The sequence below is a fragment of the Nilaparvata lugens genome, chromosome 10 (assembly GCF_014356525.2).
Source record: "Nilaparvata lugens isolate BPH chromosome 10, ASM1435652v1, whole genome shotgun sequence".
NCBI classification, from domain to species: Eukaryota; Metazoa; Arthropoda; class Insecta; order Hemiptera; family Delphacidae; genus Nilaparvata; species Nilaparvata lugens.
The window spans coordinates 28362889-28385045 of NC_052513.1; the positions used below are offsets into that span (position 1 = coordinate 28362889).

General features: G+C 32.7%; 1 protein-coding gene across 5 annotated transcripts in view; it reads right to left on the reverse strand.

Annotated features, from left to right (window-relative positions):
* The window catches only part of LOC111051487 (mitochondrial Rho GTPase), a 25813-nt gene continuing 3656 nt past the window's right edge, over positions 1–22157 (reverse strand). Inside the window, exons 3-15 of one of the 5 annotated variants that reach the window (XM_022338011.2) lie at positions 21165–21373; positions 19861–19911; positions 19580–19681; positions 19020–19061; positions 16710–16878; positions 15883–16003; positions 14446–14638; positions 14137–14272; positions 12424–12560; positions 11089–11292; positions 8994–9190; positions 5899–5940; positions 2861–3638 (exon numbers count right to left, since the gene is read on the reverse strand). In XM_022338011.2, coding sequence (XP_022193703.2) covers positions 3512–3638; positions 5899–5940; positions 8994–9190; positions 11089–11292; positions 12424–12560; positions 14137–14272; positions 14446–14638; positions 15883–16003; positions 16710–16878; positions 19020–19061; positions 19580–19681; positions 19861–19911; positions 21165–21373 — 1730 coding nt within the window. In that variant the 3' untranslated portion in view covers positions 2861–3511. Of the gene's footprint in view, positions 3639–5898; positions 5941–8993; positions 9191–11088; positions 11293–12423; positions 12561–14136; positions 14273–14445; positions 14639–15882; positions 16004–16709; positions 16879–18177; positions 18347–19019; positions 19062–19579; positions 19682–19860; positions 19912–21164; positions 21374–22157 lie in introns of all 5 variants that reach the window. The other 4 variants (XM_039437118.1, XM_039437117.1, XM_039437119.1 and 1 more) reach the window with 4 other exon arrangements.

Consider the following 22157-nt stretch of genomic DNA (forward strand, 5'->3'; position numbering starts at 1 on the left):
TGAAATTTCAAATACTTCCTTTATAATTATCATTGACACTATACACAAAATAATGATAGAAAACTAGGTTCACATGACCGCAATACGAAGTTTTCAAGATTCAAATAATGTACAAGTCAACCAACATTATTATAAAAACCTCACATATCCTATGGAATTTGCAGTCTGGTTCCTACAGGTATACAACGTTCAAGGAAATATTTACAAATAATAGCAGTGGGATTATTTGGTGAAATATGCTCGAAAATGGAGCTGAATATTCAAGTTTTTATCATAGTAATGGTTACATTTTACATGATGTGACTGGTAACATTAGTAATTTCTTCTGAATATATTTCACAACACTGTTTTCATCTCTTATAGCCAACAAATTAAAATCGCTAATCCAAGGTCATTTCGATATTGATAAACTTATTTCGAAACATAGAAGAGACTATTTAAAAAATCCTGGAAGCAACGAAAATATACATAAATTATATTAATAGTAATGAAGGAATGAATTCTGATTCACAGTAGCCAAATTCACCTCCATTTAAAAATATGTGCACCATTTTTGGAGATCGATGATGTAGATTACAAATAAACAGAATAAAAACTGAAAATTAACAGTCAAACTAAATATTTAGCAATTAATTTGATAAAATAGCATATTATAATTCTTAAGACCCTGTAAATAAACGCTAATTGACATAACTATTTCACCATAAATATATTAAAATCTATAAAAAAATCTTGAATGTGATTGATGAATACTATGAATAAATAATAATAAAAAGTCATAGGAGAGAAAATGATGAACGGATTTTTAAGATGTATGATTTGGTGGGAATATAAATTTGGAAATAAACTAAATGTTTGGTGTATTTTTATGAGATAAAGTTAAGAAACAGAAGTTTTAGGCACTCCATTCTAACTTCTTTTTTGAACATTGTTCTCTTGTGTGTTTCACCGAATACATGAATCTAATTCCTCCGGCAAAACAATGTGTTGATGAGAGTCTTCTTCAATTTAATTGAATGACTAGAGATGCTGTTTAGCTTGTGTTTTTAAGACGTAAAGGTAAGGTGTGAAGTATAACAAATAAATTAAGAAAAACATAAGACTATAAAAATATTTACAATAATATATTTGTTATTTTAAAGCAGAATCTGACTGAAGTGGCTATTCATATGAGTAGTATTGCTATAAATAGTTGATATAATAGTTGATACCAACTCATCAACCAAATTATTACAAAGTACCGTTTAACAGTACATGAAAATATAGTTTATATGTTTCTTGACTAGTACTCGTAGTTTTGATGGAATGAGTCAATTTTTATATGTTTTTATTGCGGATGTTGCTTTTATAAGCTTTTGGTCTATGCGTGGATGATTGGAAAGGATGATCGTTTCGAAGCCAGGAACCGGGCAGTGCAAGCAGACTGAAGGTTGTCACGAACCAGACCACTAGACCAACCGGTCGCCAATTCTGGCTGCAGACGCATTCCAAACTCAATTTTTAGACATTTTTTGTACTTGTAAAGATGAAGCCCACACGAGCCCTAGGCTTGTGCGTGAGAAATGGGATGGATAATTATGAGAAATGGATAATAAATATATTGATATAGTGAGGTCCACGTTATAATGGCAGTGAAGAAAGATAGAAGAAAAACGTTGCCAAGTCTCTCCATTTTTCCACTGAGTGTACACAGCTATTACTCAATTCATCCCATTAAATTTGATCTAATAATAATTATCATTTCCTTGATAAAATAATCAATTTAATGTCAAACTAATAAAGAAAATATATTTTTTCATAATTTGATTCAAAAATTTGCTTTCATAACTGAGATCAGATTTTTATTTTTATACAAATCTGAAATGGCGGCTAATTTAAAAAGCTGTGATACAACAATTGCTGTTCAAAACAACAGAAATTAAGTTATTTGGTAGGTATTCTACTCCAATTTCTTTTAAAGATAATAGAAAAATAGAAATCCTACCCAAAAAAGTAATTTTAATGTAAATAATTCTGAAATAACCTTTCAATATTATTTTTACCAGTACGAGTAGGTCTAACCTATACGTGTAGCCTAACTGAAGCATGGATGGAGTCTAGGATGGTTGATTATCAACTTTAAAAATGTCATTTCAGGTATATTAATTTGTGTTTCTCATACTGTAATGTCTAAAAATTATTTTATTGTTTCAAAAATTCATTTTAAATCAATTATACGACTTGTGTACTCAAGTATTTTGATAGAATGAAGAAAAAAATGGCGGCTGAGAATTGTTTGTCTACTTTTGTACAGTCACTGTCAAAAGTAAAAATAAAATATTCTGGCAAACTGACAACATTGCAAAGCGAGAGAGAGATAGCGCTATCTGTTTTGTTGTATGATAGAAAAGGACAGCAACAGTATTGTCAATCTTATACTGCCATTATAACGTGGACCTCACTAAAGTGGACCACAGCAATTGAAACAATGAGTATTGTATAGAAAATGAAGAGTGAAAAATGATGGTAATCGCTAAAATTAAATCTTGAACGATTAAATCAGTTGAGCAAGAAACCGAATTTATAATGGAGCAGATGAGTAGAAATTTCTATAGAGTATAGATAGTATCAAGGTATTAGAGTACTGTATTGTAATATATTAATAATATATTAATAATATTGTTCGAAAAGCAAACAATGTTTCTTCAAATTCATAAAATAAAATTGATTATATTATACGATTTTCACTATTACTAGAAAAAAAAACAAATCAAAACTTGAGCTTCTAAAATGTTTTACGAGCACCAAATCATAGAACCAAAATTTCATAAGGACATAGATTTATATTGATGAAGAATTACTTTAAATTCGTAGATCACGGCCCATGTTCAAAAATTAAATAATTTATTGATCCGTCAACAAAAATAAACATGTTCATCATTTTTACCCAACTGGAATCATAACTTTACTCTAGCCTACTTTTTCCAAAAACATTAGATCATTTTTCTTCTTTTGTAATTTTTTTAGCATTCTTCAAAAAATAATACATTTCATTTTACATCAACTAGATGTTTTAAAAACCACTAGATAATAAACATTTCCTACTATCTGACAAACTAATTTAACATAGGTAACCTATTCTACTTTTTTCTAAACACTTTAACATAACTTCTTGTTCAAAATAAAACTACACTCACAAAATAAATAATAACAAAGACTCAAATTTTTAGAAGACAAGGATTTATGAACAAATAGTGATGGAAACTAATAGGAAAAAAACGTTGGAAAATTGCATAAGACATTGATTGATAAATATTGAAGATCAGCACTATGATTGGTCAAAAGATGGTCTGTTTTACAGCATTTCCTCCAATTTCATACCTTATCAAACAGGATAAGCAATTTACAAAATCGTACAGTTTCAGCTAAAGCTAAATAAAGTTTGGTCGCAACCTATAAACACACATTCCGAGGTAAAGCTTGAGGATTCTGTCTCACAATTCGGATAGGATTTTCAGGAAGTTTGGTGGAACTATCTCTTTTGAGCAGAGTTAAGCAGCCTTACAAATATGAAGCCGAGAGCGGCGAATAGTGTGATGCCCAAGCCTGCCTTCAGCATTATTGAGTCTCCAGTGAGAAGGCCCAACTCCTTCAGGTGACTGCAATATGAATTCATCATTGAAAACACAAGTAAAAGACTGTTGATTCAAATGTATTATCTATAGATTCATTAGAGCAAGGAAAATGTATATAATACATTGATGGATGTACAGAAAAAAATGAAGTAGAAAGCCAAAAGTAAAGCTCAAGTTTAAAAACTAGGATTTAGTTTTATGAGCTCAAAGGAATAATTTCAGTTACCCAAAAAAACTATTGTTGGCAGTGCAAGAGGAAAATTGATCGGAAGCTTAATCATTACACAATAAAAAAAAATTTTTGAAATTAATTTCACTACTATAACTAATTGAATGTACAACAACTATTTGAATGAACAAGCAGAAAATAGATAGCCGTCAGAAGTTTTGAAAACAGAAGAAAGACTTATATTTAAGAATTATTTTAATGAACTCAAGGGATAATTTCAAGTTATAGAAGCCAGAAAACGTTTCAAATCTAGGAATAGGTATAATGAATTCAGGGGTAAAAGTTGAGTTACTGAATTGAATTACTAAAAATTGTTCTAGCAGACGCTACATAGGCAAATAGGCAGATAATAGATTTACAATAATTATGTAATTGATTAGCAGTAAGAAGACTAAAGAGTCTCGAAGTATATGATTTATATTATTCGATCCACTGCTTAGAACTGTTATAAGTACAACAAATAAAAAAAACATTTCGTTTTGATTTCTGTTCAAATTTTATTATTAGTACTGGAATAATATACACATTTATGAATAGATTGGAAAATGCCAATCATGATTGAATTTGAATATATATTTTACTAATATTTAGAGTAATAATTCTTTGTTATGTAGAAAAAAAACCGAACGAAGAAGGATGCAAAAGAGGAAAGAGTACAACAAGACAAGCGAAAAGAATTATTATATAAAAATTATTTGTAAAAATAATAAAGGAGCAACGAAAAAGAATTCTGGATTTAATTGAAACCAACCTGTTCATTCATACGAAAACTAATCAATTTTATCGATTAGAAAACATGAATATTCATGTTCCTACTGATTACTCACGGTTTGAGTGATGATTATTCAACTTTGTTCAAGAGGTGCTTATAAATTATTATACATTCTATGATCTTGAATAGTTTAAAAGTTGATTGTTGGTCAATTCTGTACATTCGCGATATGATGAGTTCAATTGGAATTGCATTGTAATGTAATATTTGCCAACATTCACTGGATGCTTGATTTTTTCTGATTTCTCACAATTGAAATATAAAAGTTGAATAACTTATTTGAACCAGTCTATGTCATAAAATCCTATACACCTAGTAAATTAGGCTCATACTTTTAAAATCAATAATATATTCATTTCAAAGTTGCCAAACGCTAAAAATTAAAATATAATATATTTACAAAGATCATGCTATCATGCATTTAGCATTTTTGCAAGAAAATTGCTCAGACATGAAATGGAAAGCAGGCATTTTCCTACCCAAATAGATAGGGAAAATAATCCTTGTCAATAATAGGAAGATATTATAGAACATAGGTTGAAGATCATCAAGTGTTTAAGTGAAGAATTCAGAGAACAAAATGTGAAGATCAAGCTGAAGATTGAGTGGTTTGCAAAAAAAATTGTGAAAACAATTCAATTTCAAAAAGTGAAAAAGCATGCATTTTTCATGCAAATAGTAGCAAAGGATAAGAAAAAAATAAAAACAGATTTGTTAAAACAGAAGAGATTGTTAAGTAAAAGTGAGAAATTCAGAGAACAAAATTCCGTGGTTACCAAGAAGTAGCAAAAACTAAGTAAAACTTATTTTGCGATATGAGTTGAAAGAGACAATGAAAAGGACAAAACCATAGAATCAGCACACCATGCAACATGCATTGATATTCCTAGTCATCAATTCATATTCCCTAGTTCTTATTACGATATTCGGTGGAGAATGTTTATTAGCCATCAAAATCACACTAATCATGCACCCTCTGCAATCTGGTTTAGTTTTATCAGGTTTTATCATTTAGTCAAATTGAAAAATGCAAAATTCTCAAGGTTAGCAAAATTGAAATAATTTTGGAACATAATGCTACATAAAATAGAAAGAATCAATCACAATTTTTCAAATAAAGCAAAAAATATGCTTGTGCAATGCAATATGGAAGAAAGGCGTCAGTATATTGACAGAAAACGAATAAGGTTCAAAAGATAGCAGATTCCTGAAGTGATAAAAAGAAGAATTGAAGAAGACAAAACTTAGAGATTATTGATACTAAAAACCACTATTTTACACACCTCGTATGTCGATAGAAGAGCATCCAGGCGGCATGGAACCGACTAAATAAATAGAATGAATAGCATTTTAATATAAAATTAAACATACAACTAATAAAGTTCATCAGAGATAAAATACAATCAACAAATGAAATAGTAAATGTTTTTAAAAAAATTTTGTCCGATGAGTTAATAGTGTAGCGTCCACTATACTATCTCCTTTATTTTTATTTATCCAAGATATAATTTAGTTTGTAACTGAAGCATCAACAACATTTTTGATTATTTAATACATCTCATAAATAATGTTGAATAAAATTTCAGTCAATCCATTCCAATCACAATTCAGTTGTAATCAAAATATTTAGTTTCATGAACTCAAAATTCCATGCATTTGTAAAATAATATCAAGTTGGATGTTATCCATAGTTTGTCAAAATTAGTGGTAAATTGTTGAATACAATTTGAAAGACCGCATTTCATAGCATTCACCATAAGTTTGATTAAAGTAAAATGGATAGTCCCACATCAAGAATCAGATATCATGTGTGTTAGACCACCTCATCACTTATAATATCAATAGTTGTTATATTTATATATTGGTAGTATGAAGTATGAAGTATTTGTACCAAAGTATTAGAAGAAGTATTCCCATCATATACAATCCGAACTAATGCAGTGGTATTGAATATAGATATGTTTCTATTAAGTAAAAATTTGTTCTCATGATAAACTGATAATCAATCCAATAAAATTCTATTACTGGTCCGTTAGACGTTACACTAATCCTAAGGTGCAATTTCTTAGCGGCCTTTAGGAACGCGTGGTTAGAGCATTCGCGGCTGGAGCACATAACCTATACATTTATTAGATTCGATGACTCATTGGATTTTTATGTTGTATGATTGTATGAACGTTATGGCGGCAGATGAATTGGAAATGTTGGCTACTATATTACTGTTACGATTCATATCTAAAGGTGCGTACAGACTTTCGCTCTGCTCCGCAACCGAACGTCACTCCAGCAGAGCGATTGATGATCGACCGGGGAGCAACAGTGGTTCGACCGGGGAACGCGAGAAGATCTAACATCTTCCGTAACGTTCATGATGGGTACGTGGGCGGAGCGACTGTGGTTCGATGGAGGAACGAGGGCGGTACGAGGGCGGAGCGTGCTCGGTGCGGGTTGGAAGCGTGTACGCAGCTTAATGAATCATCGAATCTAATGAATTATTTATAGGTTATGTGCTCTAGCCGCGGCGGCTCTAACCACGCATCTCTACACACGCGTGTCGAGACGCCGCTAAGGAATTGCACCTTAAGGAGAACAAATGCAGGTGAACAGGAAAACTTCGTTCATCCCAGCTAGGATTCAAATGTCGAACTGGATGAGACTTGACTTATAAATCTTCCAATTTGAAGTTTGCCATCAGTTATATATATACCATCATATTGATATACTAAACTATCATGATAATTTATTGTTTTTTTTTTTTACTTTCTTGGGACATATTGCAGTGTCAATAAAAAACTCGATAGTCTATTATGATTACAGCCAAAACTAAAAATCACGGACAAACATGGGTCCGATAGAGTGAAATTTCACAATCGAATTGTAGTCGAAAAATGAAGATCATTTTCTATCCTTGTCAAGGAAAGATTTCAAACCGTTACTACAGCCTTTACTAAAATTCATGTTATTATATCATTAATATGGCAAGCAATTGAGGCAATATAAATAAGTACAGAATAAACAAAATCAAGTAATGATAATGCAGTCGAATAGAAGCTCTACATTACTCAACAAATTACAACAACCCAACGCTTTTACTGTAAAATAACAGCTATACTATTACTATGGACTATGGACAATGAAATATAAGAGTATTTGTAATAAGTTTCTATTAATTGTATCAACAAAGTATTTCCTGAAATTCTAACTGAGATTTCAAAATGTTTGCTTAAACAAAGAAAACTTGAAAGTTGTCCACCACTCAACCTGCCTGTTACTGATATTCTAGATTCTATTAGTTTGTTCACATCTTCATCAATCTCTGCATTATTGATGGCTTCACTATTTTTGTTGTGTGGATAGAGCAGAGATAGCCAGTCAGGTTTCTGAGAACCTGCTTCCAGTATGTATCGTAATTGAAACCATAGAGAAAGAATAGTACAAGAAGATATCCCATGGTATAGGGGGTTTATGTTCCAATTTTATAAGTCAACTCAATCTGATAGTCCTAAGTTAGTAGTTCTTATTCGTGAAGCTATGTGACGCTGGTAGTCTCTCATACTAAGCAAGGTCTATAAAATACAGGTCATGACACTATTGTTGTGAGCAGCCATTTTATGGGGTATTTATGGCGGTACATTTGAAAATCCAATCCAATTCAAATTGCTCGTAACAAAATTATGCATTTTAAAAACAATATTCTCATTCATGTAATATGTGAATTCAGGTTTTCAATTTTTTAGTTATGAAATTTCAATAATAAATGCTTTAATTATTCATTTATTTATTATTAAAAACTGTTCTTATTCTTGTAAATCAAGGATTATGATTCAAAAGGCATTGGGACAAGACAGAAATATGCGAGGCCAATTTCAAAAAAAGTTTTAAGTTCCCGATCAATTGAATCTAAAAATCAACAATTCAGTTCCTAGTTGGAATCTAATTTATTATTATTCTGTCGGAACAATTTATTTTACAATTCAAAGCCAAGCAATATTCCTTGAACAATATTACAAAATAACACATCATGTTGTTCAATCCATAATGATAACAGCTGATAAATTTGAAAATTGGTGAACTAGGACCCCATAAAATGGCTGCTCACAACAATAGTGTCATGATCTGTATTTTATAGACCTTGATACTAAGTCGTTCTTACACTCTCACCCGGCCAAAACAGTAATAATAGAGAAACTGTAGTCGACAGTAATCGGTTTGAGTTAACAAGAAATCACCTTGAAACTTGGATCATAAACTACCTATATCATGTGATATATTGTGCTATATTTTCTCTATGCTAATACGTCTTTAGGGAGTGTAATCCCCTAACCGTTCAATTTTTTCTAAATTAAACTATTAATGAGAGAAGTATTGAGGTACTGACGGGAAAGCAGCCATGGTTGCGAGCTTCATGAACAACTCCTTCTGTCGCTGCGGCTGATGGCTGAAGAAGTGGGGTGGGGAGAGGTGATGCAAGTCGCAGAACTCAGCCGGCTGCAGCCTCCCCTCCTGGGCCACCTCCCCTTCCTCACATTTGTTCCCCACCACTAACACTGGCATGTTGTTCTCCACGTAGTACTTCTACAAAACAAAACAAAAGCAAATCAATCAGATTGAAAAAGTGAAAAGAAAAACAAATGAATCAAATCAAAAAATGTACTACTCAAAAAACAAATGAATCAAATCAAAAAAATGTGTCTCTATTCCGAGACTGATAGATTTGAACAATCATCGGCTCCGATTTGCTTCGTGAAAGGTGTGTGCAGCGGTCAGCCGTCCCGAGTTTCAGTGGTCTATGAAAAGAATGACTTTATATTTGATGACGTGTCGTAATTTGGACAGTAATGTCCACTCTACCACTCGACCGTTGTTAGCAAAAAATGCAAATACACTACAAAAGATACAGAGATAATAAAATAACAGAAACAAAATTTGTCTTTCAGATAAGACTAGTTTCTGCAATTGATAATGACGTGATTGGCTGAAACTAGACGTGTATAAGATAAAATCACTAGACGTGATAGGCTTGATAATGACGTGATTGGCTGAAACTAGACGTACCGGTAAGATAAAATCAAGAAAGTAATTCTTTGTAATTATTCATGATCAATTTCTATTAACAGTAAGATTATATTAACGTCTTTATTTATTTACTTCATATCAATTGAAAATGGCATCAATGTCCGAAACATGTTGTGATTAAATAATTCGTAAAGGGTACTGAGATTTTTATTTTTCTTTCTATTTTTATATTAACGTAATTGGAGAGGGCACGTTGTATTATAAAAACAGGATTACTTGATGCCTCTATCATGTATGATATATGGATATCTATATCTATATCCCCCTAGGACCGCTCTGACCGCTGACCGCTCTCTGTCACCCGAGAGAGAGTCACGTTCATATGAGACAGATTTCTAATATATTATGTAAGTACCTCCTAGGGGTAGATTTTATACAAGTACTTCCTTATTGGAGATAAATATTGTATCTTTCTCAAAAATTATACACAGGTTTGCAAGTCTGTAATCAGGTATGCAATCTATAATTTTAAATTTTATAAAACAAACTATGTAATGACTACTGTTTAATTTCAGTTTAAGAATAATATAAGTCTAATATATCAACACAAGGTTTCATCGCCTGCCACATCGATAACTGAGGATAAATGGTAAGTTATTGGAAACTGGCTGTGTTAGTAAATTGTATAATTAAATAGTAGTTTACAACTTTCAACTCCTTTGTTTTGATTCATTCACTACCACAACATCAGTCACAACAAAATGCGCGTTCTTATATATTTAGATATAATTAATTAACGTGCTCATGGAAATATATAGTTCTTCCTGGCTGAAGAAAATAGGATTAATGCAAGAATACTTAATCTTATTTATTGTATTCTATTGAAAAAAGATTGATAAAACAATGGTTAATGATAAATCTTATCCAGACACTTTTTCTGTTTTTCAATAATACAAGTGGTCAAAGCCCACCAAGCAATTGTAAGTGCAAAAATAATATTAGCTTCACTTCCCAGTCAATATTAGGAATCACTTCCCAGTAGTTCAGAACACTTCTAGAACTGAAGCTTCATTTATCTTCTCTTATCACCACACCATGAACGTTTTATGTATAGGACTCAAGGAATCATCCTCAACCAGAAAGTTAATTTGTATGATAACTTTGATTTGTTTCAAACATAAATCAAATCAAACCAAGTTTTATTCAATGATATCACTTACATAAATCGAATGCTATTGAGTGTTTATTAATTAATACACTGATGTAGAATGATCCAAGTATTGCATACCTCAAAAAAAAACATTTATTGCAGAGGTTCTGGTTTCACATACTGAAATTCCTCAACATTTCTCCAAGAATGTGATATAGGTTCCGGTTTTCCACTATTTCACTTTAAGAGAGAAGTCGAGGACGATTAAACAAAAAAAAAGCATCTCAAGAAACGAATCACAACTTACCTTATAAAGACTGGCGACGTAACCAAACGACTTGGGATCTGAGCAGTCGTAAACTAGACACACAACATCACAGCTAACATCCATTTCAGTCAGAGAATTTATATTTTGCACATTCATCTCCTTCAGTACAAGAAACTTCTCTTGCCCGTATATTATCACAGAGTTCACTGTACTAGTGGGGAGAGTTTCTCCTGCTCCAACCTCCTGTAAAAATTTAAAATTACTTAGTACATAAATGCGAGCTTCAACACACTTTATTTGATGAATGATAAGCTTTCAAATACCAAAAACTCAACCAAGCAACCTCAAACACCAGAGTTACTGTAGTTTTTTTTCAGTTATGTGCAACATTTAGCAATCGTGAGCAATAATAATTGTTATTGGATTAGCGGACTGCTCTAGCACTGTCCGATAATGCGCTATACAACCCTCTTCTAGACTGACGCTGAAACAGTCGTTGGTTCAAATCCCGCTAAGTTCACGGCTTTTGCATAATTATTATTGATACAATCTGTTATGATTTTTTATTGGTCAAAACCCCACCCCTTCATTGGTTGCATAATTGGGTTAAGGATAAAATAAAATTGAACTTATTAAAGAGGAGTTTGATGGAAGAAGGGCCCATGCAAAAGCCATGTTTTGAGAAAAACGCTGTCAAAGATGAACCTATTCAAGCTCAAACGCTTGACACTGCATCCTTAAAATCGTCATAGCATCGTTCAGAAAAAACATAGAGGTATGAAAATTTGTAGACATACAGAGAAAAAGGCGGCGAATCCATTAAGCACTTTGATGTAAAAGGGTCTGAAGTTCTTAGTGTCCTTTCTCCATTAAACTCCTCGATTAAGTGGCACTGTATAGGATGACAATGAACTGTTGGTGCCGAAATACCACCATTTGGGGCCTATGACATGAAAATATTGAAATTTTAAACAGTCTAAGTTTCACTTACAATAGTCGTAAATACTCGTAGTACGGCAAGCTGGGTACTACATTCAACAATAGGGTAACTGTAGTTTCTGGGAGACCTGAATTTTGGGATTTCTACATTATTTAGCTGGATTCCCACTGTTCTATACAGTTAAAATATTAGAGTTCTAATGGGGCTATTCATACTCGCTTTGCTGAGTATGAATATATATGGGTGGGAATAGTCCCATTAAAATTCATGGGAATAATATTTTCACTGTACCGGACACGTCGTACACTGATACTGATATGTGGGAATCCAGCTTTACTATAGATCCTCCAGATGCAAATATTGTGAATAAGATTATTTTGTAAGATATTTTCAAAAAAGATCGAATAAGTAAGGAGTTAGAGCAGACCACTCACACTAGCTTGGTATTTGCGACCGATGAATCCTTGACAGAGGGTTGTTTTGCCAACCCCCTTCGCCCCAAACACGTGGCACTCGTACACGTTCCGTGTTGATTGTTTCTTCAGCAAATCCAGACTTTTCTCTCGTGTAACTACACAACAAACAACATAGATGACGTCACTGAACACACAAAACAAACATAACATGGTAATTGATACTAATGTGGATGTGTACATCCTTAGGCCGGTTACAGAGCTCGACCGACCGTCAGTGCGTACGTCAGTCGCGCTTGTCTTTTCCATAGAGATTCCATGTATCCGTACAGAGCAGGACTGAAGGCACGCATGCGCACGGTCAGGATCATGCGTTTTATACAGCGTACGAGGAACATCGGTCGAGCTCGTGCGCATCCGTTCCATCGGTGGACTGACGCGCTATTGAAACAAATAGAAGCTTTCAGAGCTGTACTGATCAGTAGCCCGATAGCAACATAATCAATGTGCCGACACCTCTGCCCGACAATCAGCTGATATTGAATTGAATAGCATAATGAGTGAATTCAATTAATATTGTCATATTTGAATTCAGAGTTTTTCTATACATTTCTTCAATCATTTCTAAATTTTTTATTGAAAAAATCATATATTATCTACATTTATTTGATCCGTAGCTTAGAGTGACTGCAAGTATTCCCAATGACAAGCTCGTCAAAATTTCTGATGGACATTCTGATGTAGTTGAAAATGTATCTTCACCCCAAGCAATGATGTGTATAATGGTAGGCTACTAAATTCCCTTTGAAATGCTCTTTGGGCGACCATCGGGTGAACTTGATATCTACGTCTTTTAATCTTTCGTTTACGAAGATAAAAGCTGCAATAACAATCTGTAAAGGCGTCCATTTTGTGAGTCAGAAAAACTTATGTATGGTCAGGATGGTGCATACGCACTGACGGTCAGTCGAGCTCTGAATGTGTAAAACTGATTCATCGATGCGTACGGTCAGGATGGTAAAAACGCACTGACGGTGGGTGGAGCTCTGTAACCGGCCTTAGTGTGGATGTGAGCTCTCAAAGTGTGGAGTTGTGTACAAAACTGATTGAACAATTGTTATAACTTGGCAGTGAGTGCAGCGTGAGAAAATTAATCCTCAGCTTGACTTCTATACTAGATCGTTCAATAATCTATGTTCCAGAATCTGTGTTAATATTCTAATATAATAATAATAATCAAAAAAATTGTAGAATACAGTAATAATGTTCACATATTCAAAGAAATGAGATTTGGAGTTTTTTCATATGCTATTGAATATAATATAATAAAATTATTGAACTAAAATCCAATATAAATGCTGACAACCACCCCTAAATATAATTAATAGCTATCTATTATCTATAAAGGAAAGAATTGGCTTATACACGTAGGGGATAGGAAATTCACGAATCATCACGTCTGAACTACTGAACTGATTAACTTGAAAGTTTGCATAGAGATTATCAATTTACCGATGATGATTATAGGCCTATTTTGAATTTCTCATGATCTCAGTAGCTCAAGTGTTTAGTTTATCAAGTTTTTAATTAGACCCTTGCGGACCAAGGGTTACCTGCTAGTTATTAATAATTTACAATTGTTCATACTGTTGATATTGATTATTGTAAGAATTTATTCATTCGGACATTCTAGTATCTCATTAATTTATTCATTTAGTCAGATAATGCTGATACCTTGAAGGGCACTGAGTTGACTTTCAGTTTCATTGATGACGTATCCGAAGTGCGCCAGATACTCCAGGGTTGTATTCGGGTCTTGCAGTGTTGTCAACACCCAGAAGCACAGGAATCCATCTGCCGTCACCCAACCCTACAAGAGAAACGTCAATCATTACAAAATGTTCGTTAGAACACTTCACTTTTACAAATCAGTGCTAACAAATTCGACTTGTTGAGAATACTGAATTATTTGTACCCATTTTCAAATCAATTCTAGTCAACAATTCCACATGAGTTCGGAACAATGGTTTGAGTAAAATTTACCTGAGAATTTGTAGGAACAATGTGCTTGAGCTCCGTTCGCCAAGGAGGGGCGGGGCAGATGGAGAACAGTTTCTCCTGCTCGTGTGGAGAGAGAGCGCCGTCTTTGTCCGAGTCAAATCTCTCGAATAGATTCAGGAAGAACATTTGGCCGCGATAGCTGAGCTCAGTAGAACAGCCGTAAGGCACTTTCAGCCTAACCACACGCAAAACATTTTAAAATTATTAATCAGAAGTGATTCAACAAACAAACATACAATTATAATGATAGAGTAAAAGGCGAAAGATTTATTCGACTTTGAAGAGGAACCTGACTTAAAAAGAAGAGAAAAAATATTTCTCCTCTCCCCCCGGACGGATCTTATCCATGGGGCGAATGCCAGTAATGTAATACTTATAGAGAAATATTTTTCTAACAAATTGTTGTATATTTGATCAATAAAGGCGATTATTATTAATGATAGAGAATTTATAATAAAAAGTTTTCATGAGAGTCTAGAAGAGAATCAATCACAGCAATGATATTGATAGTCATTGTTGTTTCAAGTCAATGTTTCTGCGACTAGCGCACAAGTTTTAACTTATACAGGTCGTGCTACAATTGTGGCCTAATTGTAATTCCATTTGACAATTTTCAATATTTATAGCTTTATAATAGGAAAATTATGATTATGATTAGGCACTACTATATTCTTGTATTTTGTCTAATTGATTTGTAATTTTATGGCAAATAAGAAAATTGAAATTTGTCTCTAATCTACTAATAATACTATTTACATAAGTTTGATAATAACAATAACTTCAAAATAATATAATAGAATAATCATTATTGGTAAAATCTGACATTCAAGTTAGATTCACACTACGGATATGTTTAACAAGCAAAATGAGAATAAAAATACATTGATATTGTCAATACCACAATATATTTTTGAAAGCACTGATCATGTCAAGTGTTTTCAAAAATAACGTATAGTTGTATCCAAAATATAAATGTCTTATTTTTTATTTGTTCAATATTAGAATGTTTGTTCCTTGAGCTCCTCAACAAATATACTAGACAACCTTTTCTCAGTAAGGAATAGGTTTCATGGGGATATTTTACATGTAATGGCAAAATATGGAGAATGCACCACCTCAAATTGAAAATAGAATGGTTTACAAGCTTCTCATTGAAAACAATAAACTGTTTCATCGTTTTTCACAGTGTAAGATTGATGGTGAAAAGAAAATTGATGGATAGTCTTTGAGACTAGTTTTAATGGTTTTAATGACAATAAACATTGAAAAAATTACAAACAATAAACAAAAAAAATTAAATAAATTACTAAAATAATTATTAAAAACGAATTAGTACAACTAGTTCAGAATAAGTTTGGATATTGAGGAAATAAAAAGAGTAGCGAAATTTGTAAAAAGATTTTGGCTACAATGGCTTACTTTGGAAATAGGTAAGAACTATCCATGCGCAGATGGTCGTTATATCCGAAACTGCGCAGGACAGCCCATGTCGTGTGGCTGCGACCTCTTTGCAGAAACAGCAAGTGCAGAAAAAGAAAACCTGCAAATCCGAAGAAAATCATTAATGATTTGAAACTAAACAAGAACATTCCAAATGAGAGTTTTAAATTGGAGATGTTAAAGTTTGAAATGGGTGTGAATTTTAGGAAAGGTTTTTTTATTCGTCATTCACTCATAATAATTCGAATTGTAATTCAACTTGAGAATAGAAAGAGAGAGCAAATGAAACAGTAATTCTGCGTTGAACTGATGAATGATTATGTCCCAAAGTATTTCCACAATAGCTCTAAAGATCAACTTAATCTATAAGCATTCTAAACCAGCAGGATTCCACTCTCGTAAAGCAATCTAGATGCTGAATAAACTCGTCAAACTGTTCACTCAACCTAGGAGAACCAGAGAGACCGAGGTGCTCTACAACTGGGTAGAATGGACTAAAATCCCTCCCCCTGCATAAAGCATTAGAGGAAAGCACTTCTGCCTTTTTATAAGCAACAATGGACAATGTCACACGATAATACATGATAACAGAAGGATTATGAAAAATTAACTTATTATTACTGTTGTTTCATTGACTGTTGTCAATCAACTTGACTTGACTTAGCCTGTCATCAAGTGAATAAATCGTAATTAAAGTTTAAGTGATGATGCACGTTGATGTATCCCGTGCAAACAAAAAGTGACTAGGCCTACTTACATTGCAGTTCTTAATAGAACGAGAAATATAAATAACTGTTTGCAATCACCTGAGAGAGTAATGCAGTTACTATTTGAGACACCGCCAGAAATGTTCCTCTTTAGAAGGGCTTTTATGTCATCCATGGCTTCAGGCCTGAGCGGAGAATCAAAGCACCGTTTTTGGAAGTAGTTGAGTTCATGGTCATTGAGTAGTCCGTCGTTATCTAGATCACAAATCTGCCAAAGAAAAAATGGAAATAAGTTTTCAATAAACAACTGAATTACATTACACGTCAAACATATTTTATAATGTACGTTACAATCAAAACACAAGTTATGCACTCATAATGATAATAATAAGAGTCAAATTTATTGCCATAAAAAAACAAAATACAATTTCGTTAAAATTTCTTAACAAGTGATTATTATGAATAAGAATACATTTTTTCCTTAACAAAACAATATTCGCCATGGCACCACCAGCAAAAGTAAAAAGTAAATTCGTATGGCTTTTGTTGGTGGGGAGTCCCTTTCGGGAAGGTCCCACCGCCTGAATATATAATTTAAGCCGTCAATGGGCCTCACGACTGTCATACTTCAGCCGGGACCGACAGTTTAACGTGCCCATCCGATAACACGGGAGTGATCTGGTTAAAAAACTTCTGGTAATGAGATGGTTCGAACCCGGGATCTCTATGCTGCTACGCAAGCACTCTATCCACTAGACCACGGATCACTCCATAAAAAAAAGTAAAACTTGCTCGCTGGTGGGAGTCTTTATTCTAACCCTAATAATATAGTTATTGGTTTAGTTGATCTAATTTATACAAATGAAACAAACCGGAGCAGAAAAAAAATAAATGAAAATAAGAAAGGAGAACATGAATGAGAGAAAAATACAAGAGAAAGAAGAGAACAAGATGATTATGAACTTGCTAGGCTATTCAATGAAAATGTCAATTCAAATGAAACTCAATTCATGAAAAAAATTCATACAAATCCATTCGTTTAGACCATTCCCTTTATGATGTGTCAGAAATAAAGGCGGTACTAAATTGATGAATCTTGTACTAATGTGCATAAGCTGTCTACACAACAAACTTAGACTACTATGAAAAATTTTGAATTTTCTTGTGCCTATTTATGTTCTAAACCACGAGCGTCGAGATAAGGTTTGGAGAGAAAAGAAAATATATTGACTTATCATTTATGTATTTATGTTCTGTATTTTATTGACTTACGACATTGACAAGTCCAAATACCCCTTTATAGGAGGTCAGTGGATGAAAAATAATAATAATAATAATAATAATAATAATAATAATAATAATAATAATTGGACTAATTGTCAGCATTATTTGACATTGACTGTTGTCAATCAACTTTAATTGAAATTGCTGGTCATCGATTGAATAAATCTTATTTGAAGTTTAATGATGATGCACGTTGATGTATACCGTGCAAACAAAAAATGCTACTTACATTGCAGTTGCTAATAGATCGATAAATAAACATAGGCTAACTGTTGGCAATTACCTGATAGAGTAATGCAGTTACTATTTGAGACACCGCCAGAAATATTCCTCTTTAGAAGTGCTTTTATGTCATCCATGGCTTCAGGCCTGAGCGGAGAATCAAAGCACCGTTTTTGGAAGTAGTTGAGTTCATGGTCATTGAGTAGTCCGTCGTTATCTAGATCACAAATCTGTCAAAGAAAAAAATGGAAATAAGTTTTCAATAAACAACTGAATTACATTACACGTCAAACATATATAATGTACGTTACAATCAAAACACAAGTTATGCACTCATAATGATAATATTAAGAGTATTGATACATCGATCTATAGTCCGTGCAAACATTTGTTTACAACGTTATGTCTTACGCTTTCGTTTAGTGCTTCATGTCAAACGCTATTTCTCACAAAAGTATGATTATACTGTTGCCGTTTTTATGCTGTTTCTATCAAAATGATCCACGCTCTCTTCTTTGCTCTTTATTTCACAAAATTAGCTCACTGACTTACTGGCTTCTCTGGCAGCACTGTACTCCAATGCTGTAATCTAAGGTTTGCACAGACAATGGAACTTCTTACTTTAAAATACATTTTTAAATTGTTTTTAACCGTTTGATCAATTAGCAGGTATTACTCTAAGCCCTAGTGCATGTGAAAATTTATGAAAGTTATAAAATTTCGCTAATAATTTCACTAATAACGCATTTACTAGTAACGAAAGGTTTCACCTATGATTTTACTATTACAGTACCATATTTATTTCAAGTTTGATTATCTCATTGACTCAATATTATCAACCTAGACTATCAATTGCATTCTTGAAAAATTTTTCCTGACATTCATTTGAAAGTGTATTCTCACCTTGAATATCCTCGTTAAAGCCTTTTTACACGGTTCAGTCAGCTGAAAAATGGAAAGATGAAATTATTGAATGCAATAATATTGTGAAGTAATTCTCCAAAATACATATTTTAATTTATATTTGTAATTTCTCAAGTACTATTTTCAAGCAACTTGATCCGATTGCAAAGCGTATAATAGAACAACTCGACATCCAGCGATCCAGGTAATATATGGGTTAATAGAATATTTTTTTTTTTAATTACATTATCTAAAGAAAATGCAACAATATTGTTTTATTTTTTATTTTCAATAAATGTTATACTTTTTAGATAAATACAATCATTCGACGGTTTAGAAGAGATATTGTTTAGTTATTTAGTTTATTAATTGAGAATATCAAAGAAATCTAACGCTTACATCCCTAAAGAATACCCAAGTAAATGTATTATATAGGGTCTAGTAGAGACTATAATTTATTCTTATAGTAAGCAGGTCTACTAAATGAAGAGATGAATAGGTACTACACTATTTGGATAGGCAGGAACTGATCTATTTATTGATTAATTAACATAACTTACATCTTGTTTATCGGTTATGTACAATGGTCCAGTAGGGTGGAGAACAGCCTTCTGAGCATAATAAAACATCTCACTAATATTGTTCAGAGTTTTTGCGGAGCACTGAAAAAAGAAAACAGAGTTTAAATTTAAAAATACTAATTTAAATTGAGAAAAAATCATAATATGTACAATTAATTTATTTTGATAAGCTAATTTTGAATGTGAGCAATCTATTAAAAGAAACAGATTCTAGGCACAATTATTAGAGTGACAAAAATGAACCAATAATCTCAACTTACCTCCACAAAGCTTTCAACTTCTTTATAATCATTCATGATATCCATAGCAGCCTGTAACAATAACATTATCATATTGGAGCATATTATAGTACGGTAACCTTTATTGTAATTGAGCACTTTAAAAAAATAATAATACTAGGCTAATGATATGTCTAATTAACATTGGTTAGCTATCCTTGTATGTCATTAGACAAAGCAGGTAGCTCTATCCTTTTCTAGCACCGCACTGTTCCCAAATCGTTTGTATGCTATGAAGAGATATGATGAACTACCAGAATAATCAATCTCAATTATGAAAAGATATTATTAAATCATGAAAAGATGTATTTTCTTGGTGAATATAATATTTTCAAGATAATTATATATAATTCATCATTATCAACAAGAATCAACAGTTATTGATCAAATACGGCTCTTGCCAAGCTCGAGCTTGCTCTTTTGGGAAAGTAGTTTCTAAAATTTTATTTTGAAGAATTTTGTTAATTTTTCATTATTGCAGTGTACATTGTATAGTTTATTGATTTATTCTGTAATTCATAAGGAATAAATTGATTGATTAATGAATAAAATACTAAACCTATCCACTAGAGAAGGAATCGGTAGAAAAAGGATCGTGGCAACTGTGTCGTCCTATCATTTTCACTGAATTTATATCTTGAATCTAACTATATATGTGATAGCTGAAATGACTGATGTATGATGATCACTGATGTATGCTCTCCTATGACTGTATTAGAATATAGAACATTCAACCATGGAGAAAAGATAGCATGAAAATATATACCATGGTATAAGTCGTTTATGATTCAAATTTCAAGGCGATTTTTGTTAACTTAAACCCATTACTGTCGACTAATTTCTATTATTAGTAGTAGACTACTGTCTACTAATGTTATGTTGGGGTGAGAGGTGAGAGTGTAAGAACGGCACAGTGTGAGAGACTACCAGCGTCACAAAGCTTCACCAAAAACAACTACTAGGACTATCAGCTTAATTTAACAGTGAAATTTGGAACATAAACGCCCTACACCATGGGATATCTTCTTATGCTATCGTTCCTCTATATATATATATATATCTTTTTTTCAATATCCAATGTCGTGATAAAGCATTATGTACTAATACACTAAGCTATATAATTATAGAAAATCACTAGTACCCTTATTATATTTTATAACATATACGATTAGTTTGTGCGATAATAAGTTAAGGTACCGTACTGGTGATTTTCTATACTTGAAAATTCAAGTAGCCTTATTAAAATACTTAATTAGACACTATACAATATTGTTAGAAACACTTACATCAACAGTGGAGTAATCGACTAGATCCACCTTGTTGCCTACCAAGACAACGGGACAGCGGTGAGTGTGTGAAAGTGTTTCTCTGAGAAACGGAAGCCAGTATGACGTCACTCGGTCCATTGTGTCGTCATCATCCACTGAGTAAACCACACAGATCACATTGGCTCGCTGCACCTCCTCAACTAGCTGCATGTCTGACTGCTCCACGGCTGCAAAATAATGACTCTAATTTAGTTCAAATATACAGAGAAAACTCAATAGGACTACTTACAAATTGATTACACTAACTGGGAAAGAAATATATATTTGAAGTGTTAGAGTACATAGTAAGAATAATTTTTGAACATATTATTGATTTATCAAGTTGCAAAGAGATTATAATATAACTAACTAGTTCACTTTGATTTGACTAGTAACCTACACTGAATTATTAAAAATTGCAGAAGAGGTTACGATATAGAAGTTCATTACCTCATAGGTCTATTAAAAATATTTTTCGAATAATAATCGCCTATCTTATTTATTAATTTATTCAGTTACAATGGAGATTGGTATATACTAGTTCATAACTTCATAAAATACTAATTTTTGAACTAAATTGAAGTATTTGGTAAGTACCGTTCTAACAATATAGCAAGGTCATCCTGCATATAGAAGTATCCTGCATAGCCTAGTCTGTAGCTAACCTTAAGTCGAGTAGGCCATTACATCTATGATCAGATGGAGAGAAAATTTGACGAACATTCAATATTCAATTTAAATTTTTTTAATAGAGATGACACCTTTATGAGATCTGGACTTATGATTGGAAAGCATAATATTGAAAGATACTAAGTAGCTTTAGTTTTTGCACCACTATAAAGTAATTTTGAAGTTTATACCGTACAGACTACAAATGCAGCTGTCAAACAGCTACTTTTCCAATAAATTTTGGGGGCTCTGCATTGAAATGGATAGATTCGTACATGACAAGTCACAGAGATTCAACATGAA